At 38.3% G+C, this 13,203-nt stretch overlaps 1 protein-coding gene across 16 annotated transcripts in view; it reads right to left on the bottom strand.

Moving 5' to 3' along the window:
- CAMK2D (calcium/calmodulin dependent protein kinase II delta) overlaps positions 1–12,325 on the bottom strand; it is a 338,382-nt gene extending 326,057 nt beyond the window's left edge. For all 16 annotated transcript variants that reach the window (XM_079154639.1, XM_079154649.1, XM_079154647.1 and 13 more), the window contains exons 1-2: positions 11,572–12,325; positions 9,904–9,998 (exon numbers count right to left, since the gene is read on the bottom strand). In XM_079154639.1, the coding sequence (XP_079010765.1) occupies positions 9,904–9,998; positions 11,572–11,636 (160 nt within the window). In that variant the 5' untranslated portion in view covers positions 11,637–12,325. The remainder of the gene's footprint in view (positions 1–9,903; positions 9,999–11,571) is intronic.
- Positions 12,326–13,203: the final 878 nt, after the last annotated feature.

Raw genomic sequence — 13,203 nt, 5'->3', positions numbered from 1 at the left:
GAACCTTTGAATTCATTCACTTATTCTCTTGTCCACTCATTCAACATTTGCAAGCATTTGAAATATTACAATTATTGTGCCAGGCAGAGTCAAAGAAAAGTTAAGAAATGTCTACAAACTGGGTTCAGTGGTGCATGATTATAATTCTATTGACTCAAGAAGCTAAAGCAAAAGTATTGGAAGTTTGTAGCCAGCCTGGGCCACCTAGTAAGACCCTGTCTCAAACTGAATTTAAAAATAAGAATAAAAAGGGCTAAGACTGAGTATCTCAGTGCTCAGTGATAGAGCACCCCTGGGTTCCTGGAGTCAATTACCAGTACCAACAGTGCACACGCGTATGCACACACACACACACACACACACACACGCGTATGCACACACACACACACACACACACACAAGAAAAAAAGAATGCCCACAAGATACCTTATATAACTGCAACATATGTAACTAAAAGATACAACATATATAATTGCAAAATAGGAGGAAAATGTGATAGCTCCATAAGAAACTAGAAAGAGTTATTTAGAAGGCAAAGGATTTAAAAAAAAAAAGTCACTTCTGCCTGGAAATAGGAAGACTAGGAAATGAAGTTAGAGATGGCTTTATAACACTACTAGAAGTACTCACGTTCCATTGGGAAGGTAGAAAAGGAACTTACTCCCTTCCTCTGAATATGCTGCTTACTTTGCCTAGACAACCATTGCTCCCTTCTCACTTAACCTATTCAAAACACAACCTCATACATCAGTCTTTCCAGGAAATCCCTGTAATACAATCTCCCTGAGCCCATACCTACATGCTCTCGCAAGACCCAGGGCATACCTCCATTACAGTCCTGACAAGCTCCACAGTATTTGCCAGGCTGACTTCCACTCTAAATACTTGAAGAGAGAATCCAGGAAATTCTTGAAGATGGAATTGCTGTCTTTCACTTCTGGGTTCCTAGAACTTATCAAGATGCCAAGCAGGGTGGTGCTGAAAGTTCTAAAGATGAACTGAATAAATGTAAAAAAAATGTGACAACTGTCACCCTGTTTAGGAAACCACTTAAAACAGTTGAAGCAAGAAGGGGAGAAGGGAAGCAAGAAGGGATGGATGCTGAAAAACAGAGATGGAAAACTGTGTGGAGATGAGGTAAGGGAAAAAAATCAAGTATGCTTTCTTGAAAATCTAGGAAAATTATGAAATGTAGAAACATTTACAGAAGGAGAAAGTTTGTGAGTCCACTTGGGATATGCAGAGTTTGAAGCTGTATTACTAATGAATATACCTCAGCCAAAGATTGGTTCCAAATATGTATGTATTTCCTCATCAAAATATAAATTATAATTTAAATACTAATAGCATAAAGTGGCACCTCCTAACTCTCCACAACTTCTTTATAAGATAGGATAAAAATTTGAGCCTGGCACAGTAGTGCATGCCTGTAATCCCAGCAGCTTGGGAGGCTGAGGCAGGAGGATCTTGAGTCCAAAGTCAGTCTCACATTTGCAGGTAAATGGATGGAGTTGAAGAATATCATGCTAAGTGAGATAAGCCAATCCCCAAAAGTCAAAGGTTGAATGTTTTCCCTGATTAGTGGATGATGATATATAATGGGGGGGTGAGAAAAGAATGGAAGAATTTTAGACTACATAGCGGGAAATGAGAGGGAAAGTGATATGAAAAATGGTGGAATGAGACAGACATCATTACCCTATGTACATGTATGATTACACGGATGGTGTGACTACATTATTTACAACCAGAGAAATAAAGATTTGTACTCCATTTGTGTACAATGAATCAAAATGCCTTCTGCTGTCATGTATAACGAATTAGAATAAACAATTTTTTAAAAAGCCAGCCTTAGCAAAAGCGAGGTCCTAAGCAACTCAGTGAGACCCTGTCTCTAAATAAAATACAAAATAGGGCTGTGGATGTGGCTCAGTGGTCGAGTGCCCCAGAGTTCAATCCACAGTATTTCCCCCCAAAAAAAAAATTGATAAAATTTCACTTACAATATTTACATTTAATGTTACTTTCATGTTATTTTTACTTATTTCAATGTATATATACCCATAATTAATGAAATTTATTTAAAAAGACATAGGAATAAAATAGTTTCTTGGTATTAAAAAATTCCAGATTTAAGCTTTCCCTTGATCTTAAAAGAGAGGGCAAAATGATATACTAATCCATTAGAAGTAATGCATTTTATTCCATGAATTTATACATAAAATAAAGTTTTCCTAGATAAAGTGTGCATAGATTTTTCTATTGATAACTAAGATCTGTCAGTTAATCAAAAAAAAAAAACAAAAACAAAAAAACCCAGGGTGTGGAGAAATTGAGGGGGTGGTGATTAACTCTTGGAAGGAGACAAAGGATAGGGATCTGCAAGACGCACACAGGTAGCCTCAAAAATAAAAGGAAACATCCTAGTTGAGCGAAGGTTTACTGGTTGCTTGATTATTGTTTTAGAATTATATATATATATATATATATATAAATATATAATTAGAATTATATATATATATATATCAAATTGTATGTAATAAAAGTTTCAAAACCCTATGTGGTCAATCAAAAAAGTAGAGAATCTTAGGCTTAGGTGTCCATGAATATTATATCACAATATTTCATTTGTGTACCTCTGTACTACTTGTGACACCTAAGAGTTATTTTTCTAATAAATATGGAAACTGATAATTTGGGTTTTCTTTCTGTTGTTATATTTGTATGAATTTGACACATTCAATACTGTTGTTTAAGAAAGAACAAAAAATTGTCTTCCATTCAGTGGTTAAACAAGATAAACCAAAGGAGCAGAATGGCTTTCTGAGTAGGTTTCTCTAGGCTTTGGTTAAAGAGCTGGGTTTTTCAGAAGGTGGCAGGTGAATCATTTTAAAGTAAACCTAGAAACTTTATTGTATAGTGAGATAATTTTAACCCATTAATGAAGTGAGTTTACCAAAATACTTACCTCTTCTGTAATCATTTCAATAACGAATTCATTATTTTCCTTCTCGTGTAGAGGCTATCTGAAGTCTCAATCTGATCTTATGTTACTAAAGCAATTGAAATGCTATCTTCTCTCACCAATTGCAACCTTAAATGTGTTTTATAGAAGTAATATTCAATTCCCTCCTTGCAATGGAAATGTAAAGGTGTACAAGACATAGTCCTTTTTATGAAGGACTCTGCAGCCTAGTAAGATCAGTCAAGCACACACAAGTGAATAAATAAAGGTTAAGTTCTATATAATAGCAATTTATGGGATGTGATCATTGAAGAAGACAGTTTTGGGAGCCAGAGAAAAATGGGTTGAAATTCAGACTCTACTACTTAACTAATTTTGATAACTTAAATAAGAGCCTCAGTTTCCTCTTCTTAAAAACTGAGATGATATTCTTGATCTGAGGGGCTGCAACGTGCAAATAAAATATAACTGTCTCTTGTAAATATACACCTGATGTCACTTAGAAGGCATCCTTTACATAATGGCTGTCACCATTTCTATTTTTCTAAATTATTATTGATGACAGTGGCATTATTGATTTGGAGGATGATAAAGTTCTAAGGAGGTAAAAGGAAATTTTAGTACCAGATGAGTATAACTAAAAATAAATAAATAAATAAAACTTAATGGTGTTATTGTTCTGTAATTCTGTACAATTACAACTAAAGTTAAGAGATTTACAAACAACATACAAATCCCTCTCGAAACCTACTAGTTTTCCAATTCTAGAGCAAGAGGTTATGGCAGATGAAGGTCTATGATTTCATCTTAAGAAATGTTGTTCTGTACATCTTAACTGCAATCAAAGGACTTTTGTCATCTAAAAAATGCCTTACTTCACTTAAAATAATTTTATTCTGAGGTCCTCAGGTGTAGCTCAGTAGCAGAGCACTTGCCTACCATGTGCAAGATCCTGGGTTTGATCCCCAACAAGGCAAAATTAAATTAATTAATTTTATTATAAAAACTGCATGCTGATAATTGCAATATATCTACTGTATGAATAAAATGTCATTTTCATATAATCCAATAAGCCATTTTGAACAATTTCTCCAAATTGTTTATTTAGCCTTTTTTTTTTTTTTTTTTTTTTTTTTTTGGTACCAGGGACAGAACCCAGGTGCGCTTAACCACCAAGCTATGTCACCTGACCTTTTACACACACACATATATATAATTAAAGACAGGGTCTCACTGAGTTGCTTAGGGCCTCACTAAGTTGCTGAGGCCGAGTTTGAACTCTCAATCCTCCTGCCTCAGCGTCCTGAGTCACTGGGATTACAGGTGTGCACCAAAGTGCCTAGCAATTTAGCCTTTTGCATGTGGGGGTGGGGATGAGGCACTCGAGTCCCGCTTTCAACCTATCTTTAAATCTATACCATATGAAATCCTTTTTTTTTTTCCCTAGGCAGAAGTAATCTTTTTTTCTTTTGAAAACTCACAGTACTTTATTCATGCTATACTTATAACTCAATTTATGTCCTCTCTTACATTTGTTTGTATAATCTTTATTTTCCTAAGATTTTCCCCATCATAATAGTTCAATATTTATTCAATAAACACATAAAATAAGTAATATGTGACTGTGTTTAACAATCTATAAAGTGATGTGAACTATGTTACCATTAAAAAGTGTTTTAGAGTTAAGATATTGCTAACACTCCATTTAATGTATTATGATACAGTTTTTAAATGCTATGGTTGTAACTTAAAACTTACAAACATAATGAACAAATAATTAAAAATCTTTAACACAATTCCCTAGGTAAACACCATTAATTAGTTGCCAGTAATTTATAAAAGCACTATACAACACAGTATATACCCTTAAAAATGGGGAAGGACAGTGTAGAAAGAAATATATTAACCTATCCCTAGAGGCACTGTGAATGAGCCATGGCATCAACACAAAGAAAAGACTTTAAAAATAAGTTAGAATCTAGTCAACAAAATAAGTTAAATGCCCAAGAAAATCCCAGTACTTGATTTACAGAATTCAAGATTATTAACATTAAAAAGACCCACTAAAGGTGATATACTACTAAATTGTAAATTCTACATTGAATTGATTCAGTATTTCAATGGAAGTGAAAAGCACTAATCAAACTGTCTAACAATCAAAGTTCATGGAGGGTTTGCTCTCATATCACCAGTCAGACAAAGGTGGACACCAGTCATTCATATCAGACTGAGGAGCCTTACAACAGAGTTGTTGTTAAGTTTACATTATTTAATGATGCTGGAATCAAGAAAGGATTTCTATTATTTCCTGGAAATGTGGGTACACACTTATTATTTTTATCTTCAAACCAGTTTTGAATATCAATATCTCATTCACCTTAAGAAATAAAGGTCTATGTAAGACGTAAGTGTAACTAAACATAACTAAAGGATGCAAAATAAGGATAAAACATACCACTTCTGGGTCCAATAAATTGAAGAGTTGTAGAGACATGTATGAAAATAAAATGACTTCATTTTTTTCCAAAAACACTAGTTAAGAAACCTTCAAAATTGATTTCTCCAATTAGTTCCAAACTGCCAAATCAATAATGTATTATCAGAACCTTGATTGATTTGTATAGTCTCAATTTTACTTCCAATTCAAGATAAGTAACCACAAAGTTGAGAAAGTATAGTAAGGTCTTGATTGTGTGGATTAAAAAAAACAACACAACAGCAACAACAAAACGCAGCCAGAGTTAGTTTTTGACATCCCTATTAAAACACCAAAAAAGATTACTTAGGGATTATATATACACACACACATCAACACTAATTTTGCATACATGGTCAAGTAGTTTCATAGTTCTGATTCATCATGTTCTACTAACATTACCAATTTAGAAATTATTAGGACTAGTAAAAGAAAAAAATGAAATAACAACTGCATTATGAAGTTTTATAGAAATATAAAACTCCTTTTTAACTTTTGCAGTGGGGTGGAAATAAAATACATTTATAATAGCATATATTATCTCAAGTTTATATTGTAATTTATTATATTTTATAAAAACAGTAACCTGTGGCAGGTTAGACTATGTAATAATAAGTGGTTTCCAAGGATCAAAAAATACACTGGAAGATGAAGGTCAGGAAGTCATTATTACCACCAGAAGGCTTTAAAATGCAAAATAAATAGAAATAAAATAAATAAAATGTCACAGAATATTTCTAGACAACTGCCATTAGAACCAATCAATCCACTGGATTTTGAACTGCAATCACAACCCTCCATGAACTGTATGTAATATGAAAACAGTTCATTGCTCTGAACACATGCAAATAGAATATTGAAACAGCAAAGTAAATTAGCATTTGTTAAGCACTCACCTAAACTGCTGGGATCAAAATTGTATAATTTCTAATTCTCATGGGGAAAATTCTATCACTATTCACCATTTTTTAAGAGTGCCCTCTACCCAGCCAAAAAAAAACTTTTCAGAAAACAGAAATTACATTTAAAATATCAGATGTTTAAGATATTTCTACACTATTCATTTTTAAAAAAAGAGGCCAAGTTATTAAAAGTACAGTTAACCTACCTGCTTAGTAATACTACTAATAGATGTTCTGTGCATGTTCATACCAATGCAAAGGGAAAAAAATTCTTCAATAGACACCGAGTCTCCCAAATATGGTGTGTGTGACTAACAGCTGAGAGGAAATGCAACTGAAACTGTCTGCTAGAGATTCATTAAAACCTAGGCACAGAAAAATGCCTGGGTGACAGTAAAGGTGGATGTGCAAATTTGTGCAGGAATGTAGCCAAATTTTTGCAATTCTCTTATAGTCTTAGATTTATTGACAAATGGCCCTTTCTTTTTCAATTATAATGTTATATTTAAAGAACATTAATTGAGATAGAAAACCTTTCTGGTCTTTAAAACAAATAGGACAAAGGTTTGAATTTACAAAGGCATAGAATTTGAACTAATGCAAACAAAATATGGCACAAAAAATTCCATGTTCCACAAAATTTTCCAATGTACCTTCCCAAAATCAGTACCTTAAAAAAAAAAAAAATGCTGTTTTTGCACTTCATTCTACAATTGACTCTGAATGTGTTTGTCATTTAAAAAAATTTTCTGCAGACTCTTTTTCAGATCACATATTCTCTGAAAGGTATGTTATTAAAAAAGAACTTGCATTTTAAAGCATGTGCTCCCAATACATTAATTTACAGATTTCTTAATGTTCAGTCTTAGCTTGTTCTTAGGGGTAAACTAAATACTTAACTCCTTTACAGATCATTTAATAACCATATTTTATTCCAGTCACTTTGTACTGGGTCCCTTCTTTGTTCTTGAGTTGCATGTTTTGAATATTTTATCAAAAAATGAAAATATAGTATTTTCCTTTAAGAGTTTATATTTTAATATGTGGGTATGTTAATGAAATGTATACTTTACAAAGTACAAATATTCTATAATCAGCTCTAACTGTGTGATCACATCAAATAAAGTTGTTCAGCATTTTATAGGAAAAGTACTGCAATTTTTTACAAAATTACAGTAGGTAAAATTGACATAGCATTGTGCAATTGAAAAAGTGATTCTCACAAAATTCACTGAATCCTCAAAACACCTCATGAGACCCCATGGATGTTTTCCAATTTTACTAAAGAAGAACCTGAGATTAAAAAAAGGTAAGTGACTGAAACAAAGTGACACACCAAGCAACAGAGCCAACATTAAAACAGGGCTCTCACAGCTAAATCAAACCTGTCACTATATTTATAATGATCCAATTCTTTCATAGAAGTAATCTAATTTGATCATTAGAAAAATCCTATTAGAGTACCAGTAGCAGTAAATAGTCACTGAATGCATATAATGTGGCAGGTGCTATTGTTCTATACCGTAATAATTCATTCACTGCACACAAAACCCTATAAAGAAGGATTCTCTTATTACCCCATTTTATAGATTTAAAAAAGACAAAAACTGAAGCTTAGAGAAAAGAGGGCAAAATGCCCAAGACCACGTGGCTATTAAGTATGGGAATCAGAATTCAACCCAGAGCATTGGGGCCTAGTGCTGATGACATTCTTTACTTGCTCATTCTTAGGCAGGTTAACACAAAGTAGGTTAAGAAACTTGCCCAAAGTCACAAGAAAAAAAAAAAAATGCAGAGGAAGAACAAGATGATTTTTTTTTAACTCTTCACTCTAGCTACTTTTTCAACATGTAGTGGAATAATTGGAGTCATCAAATCCAGAAAGGGCAAGAAGGCTTTGGGTGTAGGTGATTTTTTGAAGCACAGTATGAGAACAGTGAGGCACACTGGCAAAGTGGCAGGGAAAAGAAATTCCATCAGGCTAATCATACTAGGAAAGACTTATCTTCCATAGATTGGAAACAGAAGAGAGTAAAACATATGTAAACAGGGACAAAGGTATTTGTCATTGTGATATAGGATTATGAATTGGTGTGGATGAAGAGGGATGATTTTAATCAAGGAAGTTAGTAAAAGTTTAGTAAAAGTAAAGCACTATGCTGAATTGTTTTGAGAATAAATTTAAAGTGAGCAAAAGATTTAGAATAGATGTTATAATGACCCCAAAAGAAGTGATACCTCCACCACTGTCGAAAAACTATAATACTACACACCAGAAGAAATAATGTAATCACTGAACAAAATCTACTCATTTTATTCTTTTTGTTTTCCTAAAATGGTATTCATAGTTTAGCAACTTCTTCTCATTGTTAAACCCTTACTATGGAGTAGATTCTAAGGGGCGAACATAATTAGCATAACATCTTCTCATTAGTTTTCATACCATGAGTCTATGATGCTGGTTACTTTAGCATATAGATCTGCCTCAGAAGCATACTAAAATCAGATGAAGGAAATTACAACAAAATCCCATTCAAATGAATAATGTACATATTAAAAGCAGAATTTGCAATAAATAAATTAAAAAAAAGAGTATAGCACAGGATAAAGGCAATGATCCCAGGACACTAGTAAAAAGCACTTTTTGAAAAGGCATGTTAAATGAGGAAAACTGGAAAACTAATGGAATTTCTTCTCTCTCTTACTTAAAATAAACCAGAACACTGAGATGGGCTTACACTATGGTATTTTGTTCATTTTAATTTCATCAAACCATAAATTCCCATGGAAATGCCTCAGACACGTGCCCACAATAATTGGAATGCCTAACATTTCAGTGTAAGTACTTTTGCAAGAGTTCCACAAAATAAAAAGAATGCAGTGAGATTCCTCCAAGTTTTCTGCTTATGTCAACAGCTATTTTATGATCATAAAAATTATCTCTGTGACTGTAAACTGCATGTGTAAAATACATTAAATGATCCCATGTGAAGCCTTAAGGCAGAAGATCACATAAAAGTCTAAACTACACACAGAAACATCAAAAATCAAGCTGAACTTCCTAGAATATAGCAATCATAATTTTTCTCCTGAAACCATTACTGTTAAATATACCTTGATGAATTAAGTTCAAGTGTAACTACAGCTGAAATATATGATTCAACTGAGCTATGACCTATTTTTCCTCTCAAAAGCAAAAGGGAATTATGAGAGTTGTAAGACTATTTTTCCATTCTAGGATCCTTCTAAAACTTCTTTTACACTACAGTTAAAAGGAAAATGCACTTATTGACATTTATTTGCTTTACAAAATAGTGATTATGTTATTGCTCATCACACAGAATTTTAATAATTTATTAAATAATAACAATTATATTTGGTCATTTAGTTTTAAACTATAAGTACCAAGAAGCATTCAGGAAAGAATAATGTCAATATGTAATATGATACCTACATCTAAAATTCAATTATAACTACATGACATATTTACTTACAAGAAAATCAACAATCAACATGACAAATACAAAAATCAACATACATATGTGATTGAAAATACCCACCCCTAGCAGACAGCTTTTTGGTGTTGATAATTTTGGCAGCATACTCTTGTCCAGTAGGGATTTTCATACATCTTCTCACCACTGAGAATGCCCCCCTGGAAACCAATAATTAGCAGGTCATCAATATAATCCGATTTGCTATTCTATTAAAAATTTACAAAACCTGAGCATTTTTACTGATGTGGGTGGATTGTTAAATATCAATGTAATACAGCAATATTCAGAAAATGACCAACTCTTCCTGGAAACCCACACCTTTTTAATGTTAAGGAATAAAATCAATTTTATTTAGCTGGAAGCACACATTACTAATCAACAAAATGAAAGGAACTGCCAATTATGACCGCTCTTGTTTGCACATGAAATTTGAAAACATTTTACAATTCACACTCACAGCACCAAATGCTCTGAGAAAACCTTGCAAAGAACAGAGCTGAGGAGGAGCAGCAAAAATCTGCTGTCTATTTATTTGGGTAGGGAAAAAAATTAATGTGACTCCAAGTAAGTAAATATGGTGATTATTTTCATTAAAATATAAATCTTGAGCACATTGGTGGGGTTTAACAAATCCTGGTATGGTGATTTCTCCATGTCCTGTTTTAGTCTGGGGGAGGGGAGAGGGTTGAATTAAGCTGCTCTTCCGACATATTCTCCATGTTTTAACAGCAGACAATATATAAAGATGATTTTGACGACATTTAAAAATATTCATTCCCTTCAATTTAACCGTACCTAAACTCACCCCTTTCATAAAAGTGGAAACTAGCGATAGAGGAATTGGGTCTAGGTTTGATGCTACATAAATCAACATTCATGGCTCTGCCCCTAGGTTCCTTTGCACAGATCCTCAGTAGGTATTCTGTCCTCTTCCTTAACATTTCCAAGTAGTTCTGCCAGTTAAGCGTAGGAGGTCGTTTATACAACGCTAGGCTACCCTTGGGAAGCGCTCTCCCAGACTCCAGAGGGCTTTTCCGCTGCCTGTATAAATAAATCCTCCCAGAGAACGCAAAGATGCACACGTAAATCCTAGGAAGAATGATGGTGAGCAAGTAATCTAGTGCAAAGAATAACAGCGGATATAGGGTAGGGGGTTGGGTTGTTGGGTGGCCCTTTTCCTGGACAGAACTACTGGATGCGAAACAGACTCTACATCAAGCCAAGTTGAACTTTCGGCATCAATAAATATGGCACCGTCTGTGGCCGTGAGCGCTCCTTCGTACGTGGGTCAGACCGCTGACACGCCGGCTAACCAGGAGGCATCTCTATTTACAGAAAACGTGATATATGTTACATTTTACATAGGTTCTTGTTTCCTCTCCAAACACAGACACGCGCGCGCACACACACGCACGCACACTTCTCGGGATGACAGCTACAACTGCAGAGACCGTAAATTCACTAAGTCTCTCCCTGCAAGAGGGTGGGGGGCGGGAAAAGGTGGGCTAGGGATTGTAGCAATGGGCCACAGTCGAGGTAGGGGGTTGGTCCCCTTCCCTGTCACCTTTCCTTACTAAGAGCACCTTTCCCGGAGTGACAAACCAGGGGCCCTCCGCCCTGTCTTCGGATCTCCTGAACTCCCTAGCCCAAGCCGGAGGCCGATGGGTCGGGGGCAACGCGACCCGCCCTCTGCTGGAAAGGGGACGTGCGATGCCGGGCAAAGGCGCTTACTTTCCGAGCTCCTCGAAAAGCTGGTACTCGTCAGTGAACCTGGTGCAGGTGGTGGTCGATGCCATCCTCGGTCCGGGCTGTGCCCTGGCTGGGAGCGCGACGGACAAGAGGCGAGCAGACGCGCGGCTTCCCCGGGACTGGCCCCGCGGCGCTGTCACCCAGGGCCGCCCTCACTTTCCTCGTCCCAAAGTAGCTCACCCGCGAGGGAGTGTGCGCAGGGGCGGGGCGGGAGGGGAGATGACCAGAAAGGGTGGCGTGGGGTCTCCTCCCCACAGTCCGCCGATCCTCCTCCGCCTGTGGGCCTCGCTTCCTTCTTCTCTGGACGCTTCTCCTGTCCTCTTTCTAGCCCCTCTCCCCAAATGTAGGGGGCAAAGTACTCAAGAAGGGGCCGGGAAAGGGAAAAACAGTCGGGCACGGGGCGACAAGCGAGCAGTTGCGAAATGATCCGCACCAGGGGCAAGGGTGGAGGGGAGGGAGTCCGAGCGGGTGGAGGAGGAGTGCAGAGGGGCTGAGGCCGCGGAGCCCGGAGCGGACAGCGGGAGCCCAGCTGCAGCTGTCAGCAGGCGCGGGCGCGGGGCGCGCCGGGGCTCGGCCGAGCGTGCGCACCCGGGGCAGCTCCCTCCAGCGAGCAGCGGCGGCGCTGGCGGCGCCGGGCACCTCGGCGTCCTCGCGGTCCCCACAAGCCTCAGAGGCTTGGAGCCCGTGCGGCAAGAGAAAGAGCGCTGGGCTCGGGCGAAGCCTCGTCGACCGTCCCCGGGCCTCCGTCTCCACCCTCAGCGCCTCCTCCCTCCGCTCCCTCCTCCAGCACCCCCTCCCTCGCGAAGCCCCCTCCTCGCCGGTCCCACACCTCCCTCTAGCGACTCCAGCCGCGTCCCTTCCTGGCTCGCTCTTCCTCCCCTGGTCTCACACAGGAGCACACCCGTCTAAGGAGAAACCTAGTGGGAGGAGGATGTGCGGGGGAGAACCGTGTGGAGGGTTTAAGTGAATGAAGCGATGGTCCAAATTACCCATTTAAACCAGAGTATCCTGCCCCAAGCTGGGGATGCCTGACTGGGAAGATATGGGGCAGATCGTGCACCCCCTGGGGCTACCGCTGGGGGTCGCAGAGGCCAGCGCCCTTTGGGGTGGCTAGACTGGCTCCGCTAAGCGGGAGAGGGGCGCGACCACTACATATCATGCCGTTCAGTTAACCCGGCGGGGCCGGATGTGGGCAGCTGACTGCTTCCACAGAAGGGTCCCAACCTCCCACAGCCTCCCAGCGACGGTAGAGGCCCAACCCAGCTAAAGCCACGTTTGCCGCGCCCAGCGCGGCTTCTAGGCGCCCAGCACGGTTTCTCTCCCTCCCCCGCAACCCCTAGACCTAGGGCCGAGGACGGCCGGTGCGCCACGTTTCACTTCAGATTTGACTGCCACTTCTGTCCAGACCCCCTGGTGTTTTCCAGGTGGGTTGCTCAGACTCTGGCAATCCCCAAAAGCCTTCGGCTTGACCATGAATGTTAACAGAATGAAAGCAAATACTCCACCACCCTGCCACACCTTCCCTTCCCTTCTGAGTAATTCCCCAGTAACCTCAGTAAGTTCTGATAGTAAGGCCAGTTCTCGCGAGATTTCCCGCTCCTGTGGCGGGGGCGG

Source organism: Sciurus vulgaris (genome assembly GCF_902686455.1).
Source record: "Sciurus vulgaris genome assembly, chromosome: 9".
NCBI classification, from domain to species: Eukaryota; Metazoa; Chordata; class Mammalia; order Rodentia; family Sciuridae; genus Sciurus; species Sciurus vulgaris.
The sequence above is the reverse complement of the archived record's forward strand: the minus strand, read 5'-3'. Positions and strand labels throughout refer to the sequence as shown.